At 38.8% G+C, this 26,623-nt stretch overlaps 1 protein-coding gene across 38 annotated transcripts in view; it reads left to right on the forward strand.

Moving 5' to 3' along the window:
• The window catches only part of LOC127498784 (receptor-type tyrosine-protein phosphatase mu-like), a 297,821-nt gene that overhangs the window by 149,527 nt on the left and 121,671 nt on the right, over positions 1-26,623 (forward strand). For 2 of the 38 annotated variants that reach the window (XM_051868535.1, XM_051868841.1), the window contains 11 exons: positions 2,674-2,761; positions 2,965-3,041; positions 6,990-7,026; positions 13,042-13,139; positions 19,704-19,820; positions 20,160-20,314; positions 20,474-20,609; positions 22,375-22,524; positions 23,550-23,723; positions 23,951-24,082; positions 26,495-26,620. The exons of 23 other annotated variants lie outside the window; for them this stretch is intronic. In XM_051868535.1, the coding sequence (XP_051724495.1) occupies positions 2,674-2,761; positions 2,965-3,041; positions 6,990-7,026; positions 13,042-13,139; positions 19,704-19,820; positions 20,160-20,314; positions 20,474-20,609; positions 22,375-22,524; positions 23,550-23,723; positions 23,951-24,082; positions 26,495-26,620 (1,290 nt within the window). The remainder of the gene's footprint in view (positions 1-2,673; positions 2,762-2,964; positions 3,042-6,989; positions 7,027-13,041; positions 13,140-19,703; positions 19,821-20,159; positions 20,315-20,473; positions 20,610-22,374; positions 22,525-23,549; positions 23,724-23,950; positions 24,083-26,494; positions 26,621-26,623) is intronic. 13 more of the 38 variants (XM_051868805.1, XM_051868620.1, XM_051868815.1 and 10 more) reach the window with 11 other exon arrangements.

Genomic DNA, 26,623 nt, shown 5'->3' on the forward strand with positions numbered 1-26,623 from the left:
GTCTCTGAGGAGTCACATGGTCAAAGGAAGCTGTCGTCATTTATCTGGTTGAGTTCATGTCAAACTGCTCTTCTTCTCCAATAAATTAATAACAGTTTGATTCCATAGGGGCAGAACAGAGGAACTCGTCTAATTAGAAGATGTTTCTACTGTGTTGAGTAGAAAAAAAAGTTCTTAAAGAAAGAAAAAACAACCGGATTTATTGATTATTCTAGACATTTCCTCTCATATAGACCAGTCAAGCTCATCCAACACAGTATGAGCACAACATGATCACACAGATGATGACCTTTTATGTTTCTGCTTAATTATAATGGGAAGTTGCATGAAATAAGGCCTGTGCATTTCATTCTACAGTGTTTCATTTGAACAGAACAGCTTTCAATTCATCGGATGAATCAGTGCCATCACGTCTGATCGGTGATGCTTGATCGTTTAATGGAGTCGTGAGGGTTTCACTGCAAAAAAACTCTGTTCTTCCTCAGTGTTTCTGTCTTGTTTTCCAGTACAAAAATCTAAACTTTCTTAAATCAAGATACATTTACTGGAGAAGCAAATTATACCTAAGAGTATTAAGTCAAGATATTTACCAAATTAATACAAAAAATCACAGCCAATCAGAAGAGCGTGTGGGCGGAGTCTCTCTGCAAGCGCACTGCACTCGCAACTAGATCAATTCAAAATCACAGCCAATCAGAAGAGCGTGTGGGCGGAGTCTCTCTGCAAGCGCACTGCACTCGCAACCAGATCAATTCAAAATCACAGCCAATCAGAAGAGCATGTGGGCGGAGTCTCTCTGCAAGCGCACTGCACTCGCAACCAAATCAATCCAAAATCACAGCCAATCAGAAGAGCGTGTGGGCGGAGTCTCTCTGCAAGCGCACCGTACTCACAACCAAATCAATCCAAAATCGAAGCCAATCAGAAGAGCGTGTGGGCGGAGTCTCTCTGCAAGTGCACTGCACTCGCAACCAAATCAATCCAAAATCACAGCCAATCAGAAGAGCGTGTGGGCGGAGTCTCTCTGCAAGCGCACTGCACTCGCAACCAAATCAATTCAAAATCACAGCCAATCAGAAGAGCGTGTGGGCGGAGTCTCTCTGCAAGCGCACTGCACTCGCAACCAAATCAATCCAAAATCACAGCCAATCAGAAGAGCGTGTGGGCGGAGTCTCTCTGCAAGCGCACCGCACTCGCAACCAAATCAATCCAAAATCACAGCCAATCAGAAGAGCGTGTGGGCGGAGTCTCTCTGCAAGCGCACTGCACTCGCAACCAAATCAATCCAAAATCACAGCCAATCAGAAGAGCGTGTGGGCGGAGTCTCTCTGCAAGCGCACTGCACTCGCAACCAAATCAATCCAAAATCACAGCCAATCAGAAGAGCGTGTGGGCGGAGTCTGTCTGCAAGCGCACTGCACTCGCAACCAAATCAATTCAAAATCACAGCCAATCAGAAGAGCGTGTGGGCGGAGTCTCTCTGCAAGCGCACTGCACTCGCAACCAAATCAATCCAAAATCACAGCCAATCAGAAGAGCGTGTGGGCGGAGTCTCTCTGCAAGCGCACTGCACTCGCAACCAAATCAATCCAAAATCACAGCCAATCAGAAGAGCGTGTGGGCGGAGTCTCTCTGCAAGCGCACTGCACTCGCAACCAAATCAATCCAAAATCACAGCCAATCAGAAGAGCGTGTGGGCGGAGTCTCTCTGCAAGCGCACTGCACTCGCAACCAAATCAATCCAAAATCACAGCCAATCAGAAGAGCGTGTGGGCGGAGTCTGTCTGCAAGCGCACTGCACTCGCAACCAAATCAATCCAAAATCACAGCCAATCAGAAGAGCGTGTGGGCGGAGTCTCTCTGCAAGCGCACTGCACTCGCAACCAAATCAATCCAAAATCACAGCCAATCAGAAGAGCGTGTGGGCGGAGTCTCTCTGCAAGCGCACTGCACTCGCAACCAAATCAATCCAAAATCACAGCCAATCAGAATATGACACTCCATTTCCATGTGATCATGTTTGTCTGCATGTGTGAGATTTGATGAGCAGGTTTCAGTAGGTGTGTGTCTTTTCTGGAGTCTCACAAAAACTATTTTTGTCTTGTTTTTCAGTAAAAAAAAACATCTTAGAGTTTCTTAAGAAGCTGAAGAAGACATGTTGTTTTTCTTATTTTAAGCATCAAACAGAATTTAATGAGGTTTATGGTTAAATAACAACTGTGCATTTTTAATAATTCATCAGTTATTCTTAATTTAAGAATGTTTAGATCTTTTTAATGTAAAACAAGACAAAATATTGCAGTGAATGTTTTTCAGTAATTTAATTTTGTTAATGATGACCAGCGTTTCTCTGCTGGGATTCGTGCTTTTCACGGCGAGGTTTTTGATTCTCAGATGAGACGGTGTGTATTTCACGTCCCCCTGCGTGGAAATGTTCACAGTTGAAGGACACACACATCCGAGAGGAATAATTTCTCTCTGTTTAAACAGGGACCAGCGTCTGACCCCCAGCGTGGAACGTCGACCCTCGTCCAGTTCCCTCAAATAATGATCCTAACGCATTTTCCTCCCGCTTACAGAACCGAAGAAGATTTTGTGCTTTATTGAGGTAAAGTTTCCGCAGGACTCTCATGAATCTCTGTCTCTCTCTTCTGTGTCTTTGTCTCTCTTTAGAGCTTCTTTGAGGGTCAGTCTGCGCCCTGGGATTCGGCCAAGAAGGATGAGAACCGCATGAAGAACCGCTATGGAAACATCATTGCATGTGTGTATTATCAGTCCTGAATCTCTATACCAGTTTATTTTGTGACAGTGTCGTTTTGTGCATCTGTACGAGAGGATGATTGTACGACACAGCGTGACATTTCTACAGATCAGATAAAGACACACACGTTATCTTGACACATGAGCATGAGTGTTATCAGATGTGTTGGTGTGAGACGCTGACGTCTGTCTGTCTCTCTGTAGATGATCACTCGCGTGTGCGGCTGCAGAATCTGGACGGGGAGCAGAACTCTGATTACATTAATGCAAATTACGTTGACGTGAGTACAGAAGCAGCGTGACCTTCTCACAAAGGTCATCACACACACCAACACACACACAGCAAGCCACACTCACAGGATATGTAGAGCATGAGTACACACACACACACACATACACTCACATAAACACTCACTCACACACACACTCTATCTCTCTCACACACACACACATAGACACACAAACACACTCACACACACACTCACACACACACACACACATACTCAGTTCTATCAGGACTCCAGCGGAGGTATGAACAGATCAGCAGTGTAAATGATAGAGCGAGGGATGACAGCGGACGAGTGCAGGAGACTTTAGGGACGAATAAAAGCAGTTCAGGACCGAGAGAGAGATGCTGAAATGCATTCTGGGTAGTGTTTGATGTTCTCCTGTTGACTGATTTCACATCTGATCCAACAGAATTCTGTCACTACACAATAAAAATGATTTTCTGAAGCTCTAAATAAAAAAGATTATTGCAGCACATTTTCAAGAAAACACTATTTTAGTCTTACTTCAAAATTCCATGTTTAATTCAATGTCTTGCTGTTTCTTCGTAATTTGTGAAATTTACTAGCGATTTCAGAGTGAAAATTGTTTCTACGCCAAATTTTACATCAGTTAACATGAACTAACGATGAACTATGGAAGCTTGTTTCCGCCACTAAATAAAAAAAAAGTTAATTGCGACTTTTTATCTCACAATTCTGACTTTATAACTGGCAATTCCGACTTTATAACTTGCAATTCCAACTTTATAACTCACAATTCCGACTTTATATCTCGCAATTCCGACTTTATAACTCACAATTCTGACTTTATAACTGGCAATTCCGACTTTATAACTGGCAATTCTGACTTTATAACTGGCAATTCCGACTTTATAACTTGCAATTCCAACTTTATAACTCACAATTCCGACTTTATATCTCGCAATTCCGACTTTATAACTTGCAATTCCGGCTTTATAACTGGCAATTCCGACTTTATAACTCACAATTCCGACTTTATAACTCACAATTCTGACTTTATATCTCCAATTCCGACTTTATATCTCACAATTCCGACTTTATATCACGCAGTTCTGACTTTATAACTGGCAATTCCGACTTTATAACTCACAATTCTGACTTTATATTTCCAATTCCGACTTTATATCTCACAATTCCGACTTTATATCACGCAATTCTGACTTTATAACTCACAATTCCAACTTTATAACTCACAATTCCGACTTTATATCACGCAATTCTGACTTTATAACTCGCAATTCCGACTTTATAACTCGCAATTCCGACTTTATAACTCACAATTCCGACTTTATATCACGCAATTCTGACTTTATAACTCGCAATTCCGACTTTATAACTCGCAATTCTGACTTTATAACTCCCAATTCTGACTTTATATCTCCAATTCCGACTTTATATCTCACAATTCCGACTTTATAACTGGCAATTCTGACTTTATAACTCGCAATTCTGACTTTATAACTCGCAATTCCGACTTTATAACTCACAATTCCGACTTTATATCACGCAGTTCTGACTTTATAACTGGCAATTCCGACTTTATAACTCACAATTCTGACTTTATAACTGGCAATTCCGACTTTATAACTGGCAATTCTGACTTTATAACTGGCAATTCCGACTTTATAACTTGCAATTCCAACTTTATAACTCACAATTCCGACTTTATATCTCGCAATTCCGACTTTATAACTCGCAATTCCGGCTTTATAACTGGCAATTCCGATTTTGTAACTCACAATTCCGACTTTATAACTCACAATTCTGACTTTATATCTCCAATTCCGACTTTATATCTCACAATTCCGACTTTATATCACGCAGTTCTGACTTTATAACTGGCAATTCCGACTTTATAACTGGCAATTCCGACTTTATAACTCACAATTCTGACTTTATATTTCCAATTCCGACTTTATATCTCACAATTCCGACTTTATATCACGCAATTCTGACTTTATAACTCGCAATTCCGACTTTATAACTCGCAATTCCGACTTTATAACTGGCAATTCTGACTTTATAACTCGCAATTCTGACTTTATAACTCGCAATTCCGACTTTATAACTCACAATTCCGACTTTATAACTCACAATTCCGACTTTATATCACGCAATTCTGACTTTATAACTCGCAATTCCGACTTTATAACTCGCAATTCCGACTTTATAACTCACAATTCCGACTTTATAACTCCCAATTCTGACTTTATATCTCCAATTCCGACTTTATATCTCACAATTCCGACTTTATAACTGGCAATTCTGACTTTATAACTCGCAATTCTGACTTTATAACTGGCAATTCCGACTTTATAACTCACAATTCCGACTTTATAACTGGCAATTCTGACTTTATATCATGCAATTCTGACTTTATAACTCGCAATTCTGACTTTATAACTCGCAATTCCGACTTTATAACTCGCAATTCTGACTTTATAACTCGCAATTCCGACTTTATAACTCGCAATTCCGACTTTATATCACGCAATTCTGACTTTATAATTTGCAATTCTGACTTTATAACTCGCAAATTTTGAGTTTATATCTCTCAATTCTGAGAAAAAAGTCATAATTGTGAGATAAAAAGTCGCAATTACCTTTTTATTTTTATTTCATGTCGGAACAGTTTAATGACAACTAATGTTAACAAGTGCTCATAAATACTGTATTTAATGTAACGCTCACTGTTAGTTAATGCATTAACTTTTGTAAAGTTTTTAATTAGTTGGATGTTTTTAAACAACTCAAAGAAAGATTTAATGTATGACAGAACTTCACCATCAGATTCAGTTTAACATTATCCCTGTGTATAACTGTTTTGTTTATTTGCATGGGTCTTGGTTTAATGGTGACCGGTCATCAGTGTTCAGTCTTCAGTCTTCTAGTCAGTGTGAAGGTTTGTAAACGTCCCCTAACATTAAACCTCTCTGTGTGTAATAATAGCGTCGTTAGTCTGCTCTGGTTATTAGCCCAGTTTAAGAGCCGCACAGATGTAAATGATTCGCTCGTCTCTGCGCTCGTCTCTCTTTGGCTTTATTGCTCTTTATGTTTGCGTTTGTTCAGCGCTCGCAGTCATTATTAGATCAGAGTATGTGCGTATTGAAGAGGCTCTTAACCGCACCGCTGATGACTCAACGGATGGATGGATGGACGGATGGATGCCGCACTTTCTTTTCTTCTCCAGAAGCTTTTTAACCACCCCATCCAATAAACTCTCTACGGCTGCTGCTAAGTGTATTTCTCTTTTAGCACATTTGTCTTCGTTTGCTCGCTGTTCGCCGGCGTCTCTGCCTCACTAGTTTGTTTTAGATGGATCCAGTGTGTGCGTGCTGGTGTCTGTGTTTAAGAGGTCAAAGGTCAGATGTTGATCGTCATCAGTTCAGTCAGCTGATCATTTTCAACTCTATCTGACAAACCGGCTGTTTTTGCTGTGTATGTAAATGACCTCTGTTATGATTGGCTGAACTCTCCGCATATGAAATGATTTTGCTGTCTGTGGGTTTCTAATGTTATGTGCAAAACATGTCAGAACCCACATTCACAACATATTCTTGCTTATTTGTGATGCCAGACGTTTGATAATTGAAAGCAACATCTTCAATACTTTGTTTTACAAGCTGAAAATGTATTCTAAATCAGTGTTTCTATATTATTTCCTCCTCGAGATGAATCGCTTGTAACAGTATTTGGATAAAAGCCTCTGCTAAATGAATAAATGTATATTTATAGATTTGTCATTATTTTTTAATCATCATTATCTCTTCTTCATTACCTCACTGTGACAGGCAAGGTTTATGAATATTAAATAGATGTTACTGACATGTAAATGTGGGCGGTCATATGTTAATGATATGACAGGAAGTGTTGTGAAGCTTACAGGACGTCATGTGATGATGTGATTCTGTGTTTCAGGGTTATCACAGGCCGAATCACTACATCGCCACACAAGGTAAGAGTCAGCCGTGTGTGTGTGTGTGTGTGTGTGTGTGGAGGCAGATGCCCAGAGTCCACTGGGTCTTATTTGGTCAGATTGAGTGCGTGCCCTTCACGTCTCCTGAGCGATTAATCAGGTCTGGCTGAGATGGGCGGCACACGAGTGGCATATTAAATAAATGGATTAACAGAAGTGTGTTTGTCACTCGTCTAATCTGGCCTGCCGAGAGCCGACAGGTTAAAGCTGATGGATGTGTTTGTGTGTGTGTGTTTGTGTGTGTGTGTTTGTGTGTGTGTGTGTGTGTGTGTGTGTGTGTGAGAGTGTAAAAGAGAGTGTGTGTGAGTGTCTGTGTGTGTGTGTGTGTGTGTGTGTGTGAGTGAGTGTGGGTGTAGTGTGTGTGTGTGTGTGTGTGAGAGTGAGCGAGCGAGTGTGTATGTGTGTGCACGCATGCGTGTGAGTCAGTGTGTCTGCATGAGAGTGTGTGTGTGCATGTGAGTAAGTGTTTGTGCGTGTGTGCATGTGTGCGTGTGTGAGTGTGCGAGTGACTGTTTGTGTGTGTGTGTGTGTGTGAGAGTCTGTGTGTGCGTGTGTGAGTGTGGGTGGGTGTAGTGTGTGTGTGTGTGAGTGAGAGTGAGCGAGTGAGTGTGTATGTGTGTGCACATGCATGTGTGTGTGAGTCAGTGTGTCTGCGTGAGAGTGTGTGTGTGTGTGTGCGCGTGTGAGTGAGTGTTTGTGCATGTGTGTGTGCGAGTGAGTGTGTGTGTGTGTGCATGCATGTGTGCGTGTGTGAGTGTGTGAGTGAGTGTGCGTGTGTGTGTGTGTGTGCACACGTGTGTGTGCGAGTGAGTGTTTGTGTGTGCGTGTGTGTGTGCGCGCGCGCGTGTGTGTGTGTGTGAGTGTGCGAGTGAGTGTGTGTGTGTGTGTGTGTGTGTGTGTGTGTGTGTGTGTGTGTGTGCGCGTGTGTGTGTGTGTGTGAGTGTGTGAGTGAGTGTGTGTGTGTGTGAGTGTGAGAGTGTCTGTGTGCTGTCTCTGATGTCATCTCAATCTGCTGGTGTGGTGTGGGGATTTGCATAATTACCTGTTTATTAGAGCATTGCATGCTGCTCTCCTCTGTGTCTCAATTAAAACACACACACACACACGCGCGCGCGAGGGTCTAGCGTGTTTCTCTGCATACTAACACACTCTCAAATGTCTGTGTATTTGGACTGTTTAGATATGCAATTAAATCTGTAGTACTACCAAAATATTTGAGATTTTTTTAATATTTTTGAAAGAGTCTCTTCTGCTCATCAAGACTGCATTTATTTGATCAAAAATACAGTAAAAATTCAAAAATATTTTTATAATGTAAATCAGCTGTTTTCTATGTGAATATATAGTAAAGTGTAATTTATTCCTGTGATCAAAGCTGAATTTTCAGCATCATTACTCCAGTCTTCAGTGTCACATGATCCTTCAGAAATCATTCTAATATGATGATTTGATACTCAAGAAACATTTATGATTATCAATGTTTAAAACAGTTGTGCTGCTTCATATTTTTGTGGAAACACAGACTTATGCAAACTTCTTCAAATGCGTCTGGTCTTCTTCCTCTTCTCTAATTCCCTCGATCTCTCTGTTAAACGTGTTGCATCTCTAAATGTGAGGCAGTAACAGGTTTAACGAAGGAGTTCAGGATTGGTTTGGACGGAGCGAGAGCCGACAGGGCCTGAACTTCAGGATTCTCTGAGAGCTGCAGCCGATACATAATTCATCATCTTCATTCTGAGCTTGACATGAGAGACAGACAGACAGTGTTTCTCTGAGTGAACCGTGGGAACAGAGCCGGTCCTGAGCCGCAGCGCCGGGGTCGAGCTGTGAGACGTACAGGGAGAAACTGAGGGCTGATGGGAGATTTTTACCTCTGTGCGCTTGTAAGAGAATAATGTATGAACTCTGTCACTGTTGAGAGATCTGACCGGATAAAAGACCGTCACTTTCCTCAATGAGAAGAAAAGCTTCCTCTTCTGCTGCATGAGAGATACTGAACTAATGCTAAATATGAGCAGGTTAAAGGAAGAGTTCAGCCAAAAATCATCATTCTGCCATCATTTACTCACCTGCAAATAAAGTATGACTGCATATGATCTTTATGAAAACATCAGATGTGAATGAGAGCAAACAGTGACCAGCGCTTTTATTTTAGTTTCACTTCGTTAACTACATTAGTACAATACAATACTTCTGCAGCATTAATTTAAACAGTTACTGATACATTAATAAAATCAAAAGTTGTATTTGTTAATATTATAAGTTACATGTACTTACTATAGTAATAACAGTAAATTATGCATAATTATACTCAACTCAACCCTAACCCAATAGTAAGTACATGTTGTTAATTAAAGGGGTCATGAACTGTGTTGTTTTATTCTTTTATAATGTTTCCTGAGGTGAACTTATAATGTTAGTATGATTTTTACATCAAAAATTGTCATAATTTAGAAATAAAAGCCATTTTTGCTACCCTGATTTTATCCTCTGATTTGAACGCTCTGTTTTAAGGGGCGTGTCTCCTGTGAGACTTCAATGTAAACGCCCACTGCTGTGATTGGCTGACATCTTTGCATATGAAATAGCTAAGTATTACTTTCTTGAAAACTTTTGCCGCGTTTTTACTATTACAGCTCTCAAGGTTAACTAATCGTGTAAAGCATTACATTTAGATCTAGGGCATTAGAACATTGTAGTCGATCACAGACATGTTGTTGAGCTCATGAAAGCAGTGATCTCATCATTGAACTAAATTTCTGCACACTAACCAATGCTTTCATCATAACTAACAGTGCAAACACGATGTAACTAAGAGATTTGTTGAATAAAACAGGAGTTTTGGTGCGAGTCCAGAACTCAGTCACTGATAAACTCATGCTGTTTGATTGACAGCTCCAGCGACTGCAAAGGGAGCGTTCTTTGATCGCTTTCTATATATAATTTAATCACAGTTTAAATAACAGATTATTTTCATCCTACTAAGAGAAACAACGTGAAGTTGAACGTTTAGTCACTGGTTTGATTTACTGACACACAGACAAAGATCATCTGACTGTACATGAATCATTAATATCAGATCAGGCATCAGAATGAACACAGTTACTGACATGTTGTTGCATTACTGTCGAGTCCATATCGTAAAAGTCTGATAATGCCGAAATGCGATTGATTTACCAAAGAATCCACAGTGAAATGTACCGAATACAAATAAATAAAGCTCAACTGAGACATACACATTGTTGAAAATAAATAACCATATTCCTGCATTAGGATCCTTTGAAAGGTAATGTTATTGTAGTCCTGTATCGCTCTTCTCTCCTCCTCATCTCACTAACACACCAGTGGGCGGGGCTAACGCTGCAATGATGAAGTAGGCGTTGATTTCTTCTGCGGAGGCGGAGTTTCACCTATCTATAGACACATTCCAGGATCAGTCATTCGCTGGGTCCGGTGTCAATAAAAGCTTTTATTGGACTAATAAGGAAGATTTCAGTATGAAACTTACAGGATATTCTTATAGTACGATGACCTCTTATATATCAAAAGTTGATTTCTCAATTCATGACCTCTTTAATTAACTAGTAATCTGCATGAAAATCAACAAAAGAACAAAATACAACATAAACGTTTCTTAGAAGTTCTTAGAGTAAATTGTTTTGGGTGAACTAAGACTTTAATAAGATTTGGTGTGTGTGTGTGTGTGTGTGTGGGTGTGAAGCTCAACTGGACTGACAGCTGCATCTCCAATTCCCAGCAGAGAATATCTCTCTCTCTCACACACACACACACTCTCTGGCAGTAAGTGCAGCTCTGGACTCTCAACAGCAGCTTGAGCTCACAGTCATTAGATCAATGTAGAAAAAAACAGAAAAAATTAGTAAATCAACAGTAACTTTCCCTAAATCAGTCTTCGCTATACTAGTGCTGATAGTCATGTGCAAAAAATTAATTTCCTACTCGGTATATTTGTCTTGTTTTCCAGTAAAAATATCTAAACATTCTTAAATCAAGATACATTTACTGGAGAAGAGAAATAATTGAAGATATTAAGTGTTGTTTAATGAAAAATGGGTCAAAATGAAGTGAGTTTGTGATTAAAAACAAACATGTAATCTTGTTTCCCCTTTTGAATAAAGTTTATTTTTTTGACTCCATTGGCAGATATTTGTTCTTGCTTAAAGCAAAAATGCACTTAATTTCAGTAAACAAGTCTTAATATCTTCAGTCATTTCTCTTCTCCAGTAAATGTATCTTGATTTAAGAATGTTTAGATATTTGTGCTGGAAAACAAGACAGAAACACTGAGGAAGAACAGAGTTTATTGCAGTGTTTGTGCTCCAGTTGTGATTCCTCAAACCATGTTTGATATTTTACTAAGTGATCAGGCTCACTACCAATGCCCTAGTAACCACCTAGCAACCATCCAGAACACCTTAACAACCACATAAGAACACCCTGACGATCAGGGCAGGTTGAGCACTGACTCCCTTTTTCTTTCTCTAATTTCCACTTGATGTTTTGACTGGTTCTAGTTGTGTTATAGTTAAAGCAGGTGAGCGGCGCTGCTGTGTGTGTGTGTGTGTGTGTGTGTGTGTGTGTGTGTGTGTGTCACTACCATGTAATATTAATGAGCACACAGAGACTTTGTGTCTATCAGTGGGTTTTATATTATGCTGGTTGTAGGAGAATTCAGCAACACACACACACACACTCACACACACACACACACATCAGATGAAAAATGGTGTGTTTCCAGAAATGACTGTCAGCATCTCTTGACAGCTGAAGTTTGTGATACGGGATGTGTGTGCAGTTTTTCCCCCTTTTTGGCAGAATCTTCACACTTCAGCATAAAGTTTTCTCTTGTTTTTTTTTTCTCTCTTTTTTGCTGAAACTTCTCCAATAAGTTTTAGTAGCACATTTGTTTTTCCTGGAAATTTGCAGTTAAAGATATTCTGGGAATGAAGCACCAGGTGCACGTTGGGAACTCTCGACTTTGAGCTCGGAGCGTTTGCTGTGTGTCATTATGAGGGTGTTCTTTGTAAAAGTCTCTCAGCTGGATGGAGAGAGAAGCTCCCTGCTGCTTTAATATTAGTATTTTTAGTCATTATCATCAGTCTGATCTGACCAATATTACAATCTGATAATATCAGGTCTTGTTTTACACTGCAAAAACCCCTCAGCATTTCTGTCTTGTTTTCCAGCACAAACATCTAAACATTGTTAACAATAGCAATATTTGAGATGTTGATCAGTAGGTGGCGCTGTCCTCAGTCGGCTCAGACGTTCCTCCAGCGGTTCTCCGTCTCTCTGGTTCTGTCCAAGATCATTCACTGCTCTGAAACACAGACGTGTCATGCAGACGCTGGACGTTTGGTGTGTTTTATCCTGCATAAATGTTGAAGACGAGCGCGTGTGTTTCTGACAGGCTGCGGTGTGGCATTACAAACCCACTCAGCAGATGTCCTGCTCGCCTCCGATCATTCCCATCATCCCCTGAGGCTCGTGGGCAGGCGGAGTGGGAGCGAGTGAAGACATTTGAGATGCTGAGAAACACGCGGTTACCATTTCAAACTGCTGAACATGGAGACACTTGTACAGCCTGAATGTGAACAAGAACCAGTGTCGCTCTTTTCTGCTCTTATCTTCATATTTGGGTTCCATGAAGCTTGTCATGGATATAATAAATGAATATTTTTCAGTGTTATATGTATGGCAATATACACTACAAAATACACTTATTTTGGAAGTTGAAGCATTTAGAAGAGTTCTGTGTTTGTTTGATGGTGATTTTGTGTAAGAGCAGAACGTTCCTCCAGCTGCTCACATTACAACACTTTTAATCATTCAAGTAATTTTCTTTTTAGAGTCGACAATTGATTAAACACAATATTAATTCAGATTAATTGGTTCCATAATGGAATAACTCCCATCCGTGTTCAATTATGCTGAACACAATGAAGGTCTGATGTGTGTGTGTTTTCTCTGCAGGACCGATGCAGGAGACCGTCATTGACTTCTGGAGGATGGTGTGGCAGGAAAACACGGCAACCATCGTCATGGTGACCAACCTGGTGGAAGTTGGCAGGGTGAGTGTGGAACGGTGATGATGTCGTGATGACCATGTGCTTCTGTGCTCTTGTGTGTTACGAACACCTGCATCTCAAATCAGTACAACTTCCCTTTACAGATTTTTTGAGGGTGGGGGGGCCAGATTTTTTGGGGTGAAGTAAGTGTGTGTGTGTGTTCATCGGCTGGTGTGAATGTGTTTCCTTCCTCCGTCCGTGTCTGAAGTTCAGATGAGTGTGTGAGATCGACTCCCTGAGGATCACTTGCTGAGTAAATGACGCATTCTGGGCTTCATCAATGTGAACTGGCCAGAAACTAATCAATGGAGCTCATTATCAGACAGCCGTGAAATGGCACAAACCCCCGTATCTACAGACAGACAGACAGAGAAATGCTGCAGTCGATATCATGTGACTGTAATAATAGAACTGTGGTTTATATATGAATATGAGACATTTAATAGGCACTGCTGAAGAACTGCTTTCATTCTAGAGTTTTCTTATATCTATCTATCTATCTATCTATCTATCTATCTATCCAATTTAAAATTTTCAGATCATATTCCTCAAGGAACACTGGTGTTCCTCAAGGCTCTGTCTTGGGCCCTCTTTTATTTATTATCTTGGTCATATTTTTAGGAAATTTGGTATTAATTTCCACTGCTATGCGGATGACGCTCTGATTGTCCTCCAAACCTAACTCTACTCTTCTTCTTCACTTTTGGACTATTTAGATGAGATCAGATCCTGTGCAATTTTCTCAAGTGAAATACTGAGAAAACGCCACCTGTCTGTCTGTCTATCTATCTGAACAAATACATATCCATCCAATAAATAATAAAACATTTATGTAATGCTGTCAATGCATTTACCCATTTCAACATTGAAAACAGAATCTAGTTTATAGAGAAAGACCTTCTAAATCAGCTTATTAATTTATAGTCATTAACAGTCCAATTAATTTAATTATTGTTAAAGTTCAACATGTTTAAAAGTAGAACTGGATGCATTAAGACTGAACAAACTTCATTATGACCTTTCACAGCTCTCTCATTCACAGTAGAGTTTTGCTCTTAAAATATCAAATGCTCAAACATTGGAAGAGCATCTAAAATCACATATTATAAACCAGAATAAAATCAATACATTTGCTAATCATAATAATTAATTCTTGCGTAAAGCGTTCTAGTTCATTATAATGGTTGACTGATCAGAACAGATGAATGGAGGATGTGAGCAGTCTCAGATCTCCTCTGGTCCAGCGCTGCAGATGTGCAGATGTGTGGTGCCGCGGGCCGTCTGTTACATGATGCTGATCTAATGTGGGCGCGAGTGGCGGGCTTCCCCACGGAGACCCATAAACCCACCGCTGCGTTCCACTGACGCCCATCTGCGTCCACACTGAACTCAGGCATTCTGGGAGATTTGTGGCAGATTAGATAAATGCTACAGGGCAGAGAGAGAGAGAGAGCAGGTTTGTTTTGCTGGAGACAAAACACAGTGAACTTTATAGTTTTGAACTTCTGAACGTTGATGAAATATCTGGCCTTATTCGACAATCCAAGTCTTCCACCTGTCCCGTGGTCAAAGCCAGTTTACCTTCATTATCTTGTCTAATAACAGATATTATACATTTCTCTCTCACCTCAGGTGTTGTTCCTTCATCTCAAGACTGCTGTAATAACTCCAAGGCTTAAGAAATCTGGTGTTGACCCCAACTTTTGCCCAATTTCTAATATACCATTTTTTTCAAAAATATTGGAAAAGATTGTTGCAGCTCAGGTCCATGCTCACCTTCTAAAAAACAATCTATTTGAACAATTTCAGTCCATTACATAGTACAGAGACTGCCATGGTAAAAGTTACCAATGATCTGTTGATAGCAGCTGATTCTGGACTCTTATCTATACTTATCTTGCCTGATCTAAATGCGGCCTACGATACCATTTCTCATCAAATTCTTTTAGATAGATTAATCTCTATTGGTACTAGTGTCCCTCTCACTTGGTTTAGATCCTATTTCTCTGGTCGCACTTAATTTGTCCAACTTATAAATTTCAGATCATATTCCTCATCTGTTACCACTGGTGTTCCTCAAGGCTCTGTCTTGGGCCCTCTTTTATTTATCATCTTGGTCATATTTTTAGGAAATTTGGTATTAATTTCCACTGCTATGTGGATGACACTCAGCTCTGTTTGTCCTCCAAACCTAATTCTACTCTTCTTCTTCACTCTTAGACTGTTTAGATGAGATCAAATCCTGGTTCTCATGCAATTTTCTCAAGCTAAACACTAATAAAACTGTCGTTCTTCTTGTTGGCACTAAATCCAATTTGGCGAAATTCTACAGCTTTTCACTTACTATTGATAAATCCATCATTTCCACTAACTTCTCAGTTTACCATTTCTCATCAAATTCTTTTAGATAGATTAATCTCTATTGGTACTAGTGTCCCTCTCACTTGGTTTAGATCTTAAATCTCCGGTCGCACTCAATTTGTCCAACTTAAAAATTTCAGATCATATTCCTAATTTGTTACCACCGGTGTTCCTCAAGGCTCTGTCTTGGGCCCTCTTTTATTTATCATCTTGGTCATATTTTTTAGGAAATTTGGTATTAATGTGGATGACACTCAGCTCTGTTTGTCCTCCAAACCTAATTCTACTCTTCTTCTTCACTCTTGGACTGTTTAGATGGGATCAAATCCTGGTTCTCACGCAGTTTTCTCAAGCTAAATACTGATAAAACTCCGCCTGCCTGTTTGTTTGTCTAGATATCATTTTATCTGTCTGTCTATCTGTCTGTCTGTGTATTCAGCATCATTACTCCAGTCTTCAGTGTCACTTTTGTAACATTATAAATGTCTTTACTGTCGCTTTGGTCAATTTAATGCGCCTTGATCAATAAAAGTATTAATTTGTTTAAAAAAAATCGTACTGACCCCAAACTTTTGAATGGTAGTCTATCTGTCTAGCTTTCAAACTCTAATGTATTAATGCTTAATGCTGCATAACCTTGAGATTATAAGTTTATAAAAGTCAGCTTTCAAAGTTTGTACTGATACAGATATTTTTTTTTTCCTATATTTTAATGTGATCATTCGTTTTAGAGCATGCAAGTAACACCATTAAGACCAACACATGCAGACAAACAGAATCCGTCCTATAATTGCTGAAATAATATGATGGTTTTTCCGTCATATAAACCCAGAGGAGCTGCAGATGGAGTCATTGTGGAGGAGCGTCTCAGCGGGAGACTCTCGTTTCTCCAATCACATTCCCACTCTAATGATGGTGGAGAAAATTGAATTTCCGCACTCAATGTATCTCTCAGAAGTGTCACAATTCCCAGTGTTTTCCGCGCGCTCTCTCTCTCTCTCCGGCGGCGCGCCGGTGTTGTGCTAGTTGTCATATACTGCAAAGTGAATTTTGTAATCATGTTGTCATATATGTTGTGCTTATGTTTATTCGTGTATTGGATTGGAACGCAACAATTTTCGGTGTGAGAGTTATTAGTGCTGGTGCTGTAATACTGAAATACTCTGCTGACTGGATTATATTGCCACATAATGAGGTTTTGTTTCAAGCGCTGCATGAGAACTCTAATGGAGTTAACGCTGAAGATCATTCCAGGCATGTTCTGATCCGGTCCGGTCGCTCTGTGAGGTGCGAGGTCGGGTATCGATGTCACATCTGGAAGTGCAGAACTCATTTAGCTGTGTGTAATGTGTGAATGAGAACATTAATGTGTGAATTACATCCCTGAGAGATTCGACAGTTGTCAGGAGACGAGGAAACCCATCAGACACTCCTGCTTTATGCAGTAAAAGACTTTATAGGTTGAATCCTTCATTCTGATTGGTTGACAGACATTAATGAAGTGCGTGCAGGTTTATTGACTAGGGATGTCAAGTCAGCTTTATTTCTATAGTGCTTTTTATACAATACAGATTGATTCAAAGCAGCTTTACAGTGATAAACAGAAAATAATGATTCAGTGATTCAAAGCTCTACTGTAAAGCAGCTCTAAAAGACCGTAAACAGTCATTATTCAGTTGAAATCAGTTCAGAGTTGATTAATTTCGGTTCAATAACTGTGTAAAGTACATTAATTATAAAAATTAAGTTCAATTCAACTATAAAGCAGCTCTGCAGAAAACAGGTATGTCATCGTCCAGCTGAGTTGGTTTGGAGTTTAATGATTTAATGAGAAGTATTAAATAATTATTAGTAAGAATTAATGAGAAGCATTAAGTAACTATTCAAAACTATTATTTATTTTATTTTATTATTTTATTTAATGGAATAATTCACTGTAACTAGTATCAAATGTCCTACTACTGTAGCAATTTTAGTCACATATTTTAATTTTAATTATTTGTATTTATTTTATTATTTTAATTTTATTTAATTTTATTTATTTTTTATTTTATTTTATTTTATTTTATTTTAGGAAGCACCAAATAATTCACTGTAATTAGTATCAAATGTTCTACTACTGTAGCAATTTTAGTCACATATTTTAATTTTATTTATTTTAATTTATTTATTATTTTATTATTTTATATTATATTATTAATTTATTTTATTATGTTATTTATTTTATTTTTTATTTATTTATTTTTTATCTATTTTATTTTATTTTAATCTATTTTATTTTATTTTATTTTATTTTAGTAAGCACCAAATAATTAATTGTAACTAGTTTCAAGTAACTATCTACTGTAGCATTTTTAGTCACATATTTTAATTTTAATTATTTGAATTTAATTATTCTACTTTTTATTATTTTATTTTATTTTATTTTATTATTTTATTTTTTATTATTTTAGGAAGCACCAAATAATTCACTTTAACTAGTATCTACTGTAGCATTATTAGTCACATATTTTAATTTGAATTATTTAAATTTAATTATTGTACTTATTTTATTTTATTTTATTTTAAGACTTTTAAGAAAGCAAAAAATAATTCACTGTATCTAGTATCAAGTAATATCTACTGTAGCATTTTTAGTCACATATATATATAAAAAAAAAAAACTTTTAAAAAAATAATGAGCTCACATTAATTAAAGGTGTAAAAATTTCTAATTTCTCACTTGACATTTTAGAGTTATTAGATGAAACTGTTTGTTGCAAATGCTGTAAGTGTTTCTCAGAAACATACAAACCTATTAATATCCGTTTACCTGTGGTTACCCTGGTTTTACTGCAGATACCTGTGTTGCTATGGTTACAGAAGTGCTGGGACGAGTGACTTCGGGTCAGACACGATTTACGTGATGCGCTTCTGCGTTCAGCTGCTTATAGTTTCAGAAATCGAATCAATCAGAGCTAATGCTGTTCAAATTAGTGCCGTACGGAGGACGATCCCATCATTCCTTCATCCACAGCATATTGATCTGGAGCCAGAGTTCTGGATCAATACATCTGTTAATCACGACGCCGCGGACGCTACACCTCTGGTTAAGGTTTAATTTAATGTGATCAGGTGACATTTGAAACCGAGCGCGATCGCACTGCACCGTTTCAGACGAAAGGTCAGACATGACAGGCTTCGCTCAAGTGTTTCTGAGGATTCGAGCGTAAACCGACTCCACATGATCACTTGTGCATCATTCACATGTTCTTCAGAGAGTGTAGAAATCTAATATCTTTTCATTTCACTGCACTTTCTCTTCTTGTCCTTTTTTCTCTTTTTATCAACTTTTCCTCAATCTATCTATAGCTTCGATTTTTTTCATCTTTATTTTTTTTATTTATTATGCACTATTTTATGGCTAATATCAAGAATAATGATTTAGGTGTGAGAACACACATTAATTAATTAAAAGTGTAAAAATGTGTAACTAGCTTTTATTTTATTTTAGTTTAGTTTAGTTTAGTTTAGTAAAAGTCTTTTAAGAAAGTACCAAATAATTTATTGTAACTAATATCATATGGCCGACTACTGTAGCATGTTTGGTCACATATTTAAATTATTTTCATTTAATTATTCTACTGACAAAACCTGTTTGTAAAAACAAAACAAAAAACTTGTTTATAAATATTACTTTTTAAAATAATGAGTAAGGTGTGTGAACTCACATTAATTAAAGGTATAAAAATACCTAACTGGCCTTTATTTAATTTTATTTTATTTTAATTATATTTTATTTTATTTTATTTTATTTTTTATTTTATTTATTTTGATTTTTATTTAATTTTATTTTTTTGTTTTATTTTATTTTAATAATTTTATTTTTAATTTAATTTTATTTCATTTTAATTTTAATGATTATTTTTAAATTTTTACTTTATTTTATTTTATTATTTTATTATTTAATTTATTTTATTTTATTTATTATTAAGGAAGTTCCAAATAATTTATTGTAACTAGTAGCATATTTGGTCACATATTTTAATTTTACTTATTTTAATTTAATTATTCTACTGACAAAACTTGTTTGTAAAAACACTTTAAATGTTTAAATAACTAAAAACGGGGTTACAGTGGCTTCATCAGGTTGCGAGCCGGACTCAAACCTGTGCACCTGTTCACACCTGAGCTCTGGTTACAGTCTGTTTTTGTGTCTGTTTACAGGTGAAATGCTGTAAATACTGGCCGGACGACACCGAGATCTACCGAGACATCAAGGTGACGCTGATCGAAACGCAGCTTCTGTCCGAATACGTGATCAGAACGTTTGCGGTGGAGAAGGTGAGTAACGCTCTTCACACTCCTGCTGACTGAGGCTGTTTAATAGAGCAAACTCAAACTCTTAAAGTCGTCATGAAAGGGAAGTTGCGCTCGTCTTTTCTCCCCTATTGTGCCGTATATCTGAGTGAAACGCTTCGCAAACAAGAACAAATGTAGGGCGGGGCTTGATTTTAAGTGGATGGTTGTGGTTTGCTATTGGTGGATCTCATGTGAGTGACAGGTTGCCCCGCCCTCGTCATCAGAGAAGAGAAGAGATGAAGAAATGTTATTCTGATTCAAGATTACGAGACGCATGAATTTAACACAATAATGATGCCGGCGTCTCTGTCTCGTCTGCAGCGAGGAGCTCATGAGATTCGTGAGATCAGCCAGTTCCATTTCACCGGCTGGCCGGATCACGGCGTCCCGTATCACTCGACGGGTCTGCTGGGCTTCGTACGCAGGGTCAAGGCCAAATCACCCACTAACGCCGGACCTATCGTGGTCCACTGCAGGTATGACATCATCACCATCTGCAGTCACATGACACACTCAGAGATTCTGTTCCGAATGTCCTCGGAATGATTTCTATAGCGCTTTATACAATTATATATTATATTATATTATGTTATGTTATGTTATCTCTGTTGACCTCAATCTGTGTCGCCTCACAGCGCGGGGGCGGGGCGAACAGGCTGCTTCATCGTGATTGACATCATGCTGGACATGGCGGAGCGGGAGGGCGTGGTCGACATCTACAACTGCGTGAGGGAGCTGCGATCGCGCAGGGTCAACATGGTCCAGACCGAGGTATTTGACCTTTGACTTCTGACCTTTGCCTCATTGAGCCTGTCGGATGTTAATACCAGTTCAGTATGTTGCATTTGATTTATATTTACAAAATATTAATCCTTATTAATGATTTTAATATTCATATTTAAGGTTTAGTACTTGATAAGCAAAATGACTTAATTTTGACACATTTTTTCAGTAAACAAGACTTTTATGTTGCTTCTCCAGTAGATATTTGTGCTGGAAAATGAGACAAAAGACTAGTAGTTCAGTTTTATTCTATTCACCTGTAGTGTCTTGCCTAAAAAACAGAGATATAAATAGAAATGAATGCACAAAGAGGCTTTTAGAACAGAAAAATCCTCATGCGAGAGCGTTAAAGCGCTGTGAATGCACTCGAGTCCTCCTGATTCCAGCATGTCAAACACGCCGCTGCTATTTTAACCTGTTAGCATCTCATAAACACTCTCAACATCACGCGCCTCCCGTGTAAGAGCGGTAAATGCGTTTGAGTAAGGAAAGCAGATTATGGTGCTCCTGACGGGTTTATGTGTCGCTGCAGATGAAGATCTCTCCGGTGTCCTGAACGCACGCCATCTGGATTCACTCGCTGCACCGTTTCACTGTAATTCCGGCATCATTACGTTTAACGGCCGCATGTTTCATAGATGACGTCTGGATTGGTATTTGAGAAGCGCTGCACTAATGTTTGCCTGATTCACCCTCCTTAAGTTCAGTGACCTTCAGAGGCGTGTGTGTGTTTCCCTCGCAGGTGTTTTGGCACGCTTTGTCACCCTACGGCACTTGTTACCTTTTTACACGCGCGTTTGAACTGTCACTGATAATTTGCGACGACACAGACGAGCGAGCGTTCGCTCATTAGAGCACCACGTCGTTTTCAGGCGCGGCTGGATTCTGACGCACCGCCGCAAAGGTCAAAGTTCGCAGCAGATGCCTAATCAGAGACGCGCTGACCCCGTCCTCACAATCTAGTCAACGGTGACAGGCCAAGATGGTTTGGAAATGTCACTTCAGCAGTGATTTCCATCAAACGGCTCGAGTCGCTGGGGCGAAAGCTTCTGATTTCAATATTGAGATGCTTTGATGATTCGCCGCTAATAAAGTTTGATGTTCTTTCTGCCTCACGCCGTCCAAATCCCTCGTGAAACAAATGAGTGCAATCACAGTGGCATCTGCATTTTCAACGCTGACAAATTCCATGAATACAAAACAGATGAAGGATGTTGGGAGACGTGAAACCAGCACAGCGATGGAGGAAACCAACAGATTCATTACACAGCGATATTTCGTATGACATACACTGAGTTTGGGGTCAGTAAGATGTTTAAATGTTGTTGTAGGAAGTCTCTTCTGCTGAACAAGGCTGATCAAAAATACAGAAAAATAGTGAAATATTTTTAAAATGTAAATCAGCTGTTTTCTATGTGAATATATAGTAAAGTGTAATTTATTCCTGTGATCAAAGCTGAATTTTCAGCATCATTACTCCAGTCTTCAGTGTCACATGATCCTTCAGAAATCATTCTAATATGATGATTTGCTGCTCAAGAAACTATTTTTCAGGATGAATTCAGTGTTCTAAAGAACAGCATTTGTTCAAAATAGAGTCTTTTGTAACATTATAAATGTCTTTACTGTCACTTTTTGATTGATTTAGTACATCCTTGTTGATTAAAAGCCCCCAAACTAGACTCTCTACAGATCTGATAAGGTTTCTCTTGTGTTTTTAGCCGTACTGGATCTCATTTCTTGTCGTTGTCAGGAGCAGTATGTCTTTATCCATGATGCCATTTTGGAGGCGTGTCTCTGCGGCGACACCACCATCCCAGCCAATCAGCTTCGCTCTGTTTACTACGACATGAACCGATTGGACCCTCAGACCAACTCCAGTCCAATCAAAGAGGAGTTCAGGGTGAGAGAAGAATCTTACTCAAAACTTCGTCATATTTTTGCAAAAAAAAAAAAAAAAAAAAATTTCACATCTCTGACGTTATTTGTAATCGGTTTCAGAGCTGAAGATATGAAAGTGTTTGTGTATTACTGTGATTCAGCTGCTTTGATTTGATTTTACAAAGTACTCTGGTGAAAAAAGGGTAAAATATGAGTGTTTGTCTCAATGTGTGATGTGAATATATCACGTATCGCAATATGCTGAAACCGTATCAGTATCGGGACGTTTTTTAAATAAATTATCATTTGATTAGGCCAATATTGGAAGCAGATAATATCAGGTTTATTTTTCTGTTCAAACAACAAACTCTGTTTCTACTGTGGGTTTCCTTTCAAACTGACTGGACTTATGGTTTTCCCATCCATCCATCCATCAAAACTGCTAAACTAAAACCTAAAACTATAAACTTAAAATTTAAATCCTTCAAACTTAAAGGGGACGTGTTTAAGTGCTATAATCGGGTCCCGGTGCATCTACCAACCCAGAAAACCTGAAAAAGGACAACCCAGTAACTTTGTTTTGGCAAACCTTTCTCTGCTAGCATTTGAAAAAATGACCCGCTTTGATTTCGCTCCCCTTGTGACATTTTGGCTGCGTGAGATTCTCCAGCTTTGTTGTTGTTGAGCGACCGAATCACGAGCCGTTAAAGCTCCGCCCTCTTCTGGAAAGGGGGCGGGAGCAGCAGCTCATTTGCATTTAAAGGGACACACACAAAAACGGCGTGTTTTTTCTCACACCCAAATAGGGGCAAATTTGCCAAGCTATAATAAATGATCTGTGGGGTATTTTGAGCTGAAACTTCACAGACACATTCTGGGGACACCAGAGACTTATATTACATCTTGTGAAAGGGAGCATTATAGGTCCCGTTTAAAGCTGTTAAAACTACTTCAAACTTTCAGGCTAGGCTTTCTCAAGCCAACATCAAATCAACCGCAATATTATTGTTGATAATTGTTGAGAGGGGTGTGTGTGTGTGTTGGCAGACTCTGAACATGGTGACGCCGACGCTGCGCGTGGAGGACTGCAGCATCGCTCTGCTGCCGCGAAACCATGAGAAGAACCGCTGCATGGACGTCCTTCCTCCCGACCGCTGCCTGCCCTTCCTCATCACCATCGACGGCGAGAGCAGCAACTACATCAACGCCGCGCTCATGGATGTACGGCAATGTATCTTGATTTAAGAATGTTTAGATATTTGTACTGAAAATGACAAAAATACTGAGAAAGAATAATTTTTTACAGTGTAAATATTCTTTATATAATTAATAGAAAAAATATAATAAATTTGAATTAAAGACATGCCGAGATGATGTTAGACACTGCTGCGCCCTTCATAGTGTTCTGATCTCTGTTGTGTTTCTCTTTCTGTCTGTCCATCAATCAGAGCTACAAGCAGCCGTCCGCGTTCATCGTTACCCAGCATCCTTTGCCGAACACGGTGAAGGATTTCTGGAGGCTGGTTCTGGACTATCACTGCACGTCTATCGTCATGCTGAACGACGTGGATCCCGCTCAGGTGAGTCTGACGATTTGGATGATAAAATTGCAGCTTGTATTCCAGTATGTGTGTCAAAAGCGTCTGATTGGTCGTTGAGTTTTTAAGGCGGGTCTTAGCAGGTTTAAGGCGGGCTCTGTTGAGGAGTGAGGGATCGTGGGCCGTGAAGAAGTATTCTGACAGACAGATGAATAATGAACGGTGGACGAGTGACCCGCTGCGGCCGTTCACAGAGGAAGTTTGTGTTTGAGACAGTGATTGAGATTCATGCGCGGGTCTGTAGGGACGGAAGCCTCAGGCTCTGTCAGAACAGCCCCGGATCAAAGCGCACAGAGAGTCTGAAGCCCATAAAGCCCTCAGCAAACACACCGTACCGCTCGTATATGGATCAGCTACAGCTCAGTCTCATGATCTTCCTGTATTTGCTCTTAATTGACTTCAAGAGCGATCAGAACATTTCACACAAACAATCCAGGAGATTCAACATGTGTGAGAAGTGAAGTACAGCGTCAAATAATCAAGGCATGTTTTCACACTGTTTATCGCAAAATGGGCAATTATATTCAATAGTTCTCGTTTATATGCACCAATACATTAGTATTTACCTAGAGATATTTATAATAAACATGATACATGAAATAACACATGAACAATTATATAGTGAATCACTGAAACAGACAGTTTGAACTGATTCTTTGAAATGAATCAAACTTACCAACTCTTTTCTGCTGAAGTTTAAATGAGAGACTCTATTGAATCATCTCTCATTTTCATTATATATGCACCTGTATAATGATATATAGTCATAAACAGCAATGTTTACATACTGATATATTTACTAAAACACATATTTGAATTCAGAGTTTTGAATTGATTCATTGAAACAGTTTGAATCGATTCATTGAAATGGACAGTTGAAACTGGTTCTCTAAAATGAATCAAACATATCAACTGTTTTTCTACTGAAGTTTAAATGAGAGACTCTATTGAATCATCTCTCATTTTCATTTATTTGCACCTGTATAGCAATATATAGTCATAAACAGCAATGTTTGCATACTGATATATTTAATAAAACATTTTAATACATGTGAAAAATACATATTTGAATTGGAGTTTTGAACTGTTTTATTGAAACGGAGTTTGAACTGATTCTTCTGAAATGGATCAAACATATCAACTCTTTTTCTACTGAAGTTTAAATGAGAGACTCTATTGAATCATCTCTTATTTTCATGTGTATGCACCTGTATAACAAAACATAGTCATAAATAGCTTTACTTGCTGATATATTTACGGGGGAAAAAAACTCTCATTTGAAACAGAGTTTTGAATTGTTTAATTGAAACGGACAGTTTGAACTGATTCTCTGAAATGAATCAAACTTCTCAACTCTTTCTGCTGAAGAATTTGAATCGATTAATTGAAATGGACAGTTTGAACTGATTCTCTGAAATGAATCAAACTTCTCAACTCTTTCTGCTGAGGAATTTGAATCGACTCATTGAAACGGACGGTTTAAATTGATACTGTGAAATGAATCAAACTTACCAACTTTTTTTTTTTTCTACTGAAGTTTAAATGAGACTCTATTGAATCATCTCTCATTTTCATTTATATACACCTGTATAACAATATATAGTCATAAACAGCAATATTCACCTACTGATATATTTTACTAAAACAAAACAGAGTTTTGAACTGATTCATTGAAACGGACAGTTTGAACTGATTCTCTAAAATGAATCCAACTCACCAAATCTTTTTCAGCTGAAGTTTAAATGAGAGACTCTATTGAATCATCTTTGACTGAACTCTTTTCCAGATGAGGAAGAATCATGAAACTAATCTAATTAAAGCAGCGTTCATAGTGTTTATATCGGTATGATGAAGCAGTGTGTAATCGTTTATGTGAGGTGTAAATCTGTGAGAGTGTTTTGATTCTTTTGTGTGAGAAGTGGATGTTTTCGGCTGAGTAGACACATCTACAGCTCACACACACACAACAACACACACACTCACACACACACACACACTTCAGACGCCGAGCGAGACGATGTGTCCCTCTCCACAGATGCACACAGGCTCCTTTTCATCACGTATTCCTTCACAAAAACACTACACAATGGCAGCAAGAGAGTGAGGATGATGGGAGATTTGAATGGATAATGAACACACACACACACACACACACACACACACACACACACACACACTCACACACTCACTCATAGTGTCTGTCAATTCATATTTCATGCCGTTTATAGTGCTGGGAAGATGTCTGCTGTGTTTTTGCTGCTTCAGATTGTCTGTTTGTTTCTTTTGTGCACTTTTTTGTGTGTGTGACAGGAATAAAAGAGCAGAGAAGTGCTTATACTGATCCAAGTGTGTGTGTGTATGTGTGTGTGTGTGTGTGTGTGTGTGTGTGTGTAGTTGTGTCCACAGTACTGGCCAGAGAACGGTGTCCATCGTCACGGTCCGCTGCAGGTGGAGTTTGTGTCCGCTGATCTGGAGGAGGACATCATCAGCAGGATCTTCCGCATATACAACGCTGCACGGGTG

Source organism: Ctenopharyngodon idella, chromosome 2 (assembly GCF_019924925.1).
Source record: "Ctenopharyngodon idella isolate HZGC_01 chromosome 2, HZGC01, whole genome shotgun sequence".
Lineage (NCBI taxonomy): Eukaryota > Metazoa > Chordata > Actinopteri > Cypriniformes > Xenocyprididae > Ctenopharyngodon > Ctenopharyngodon idella.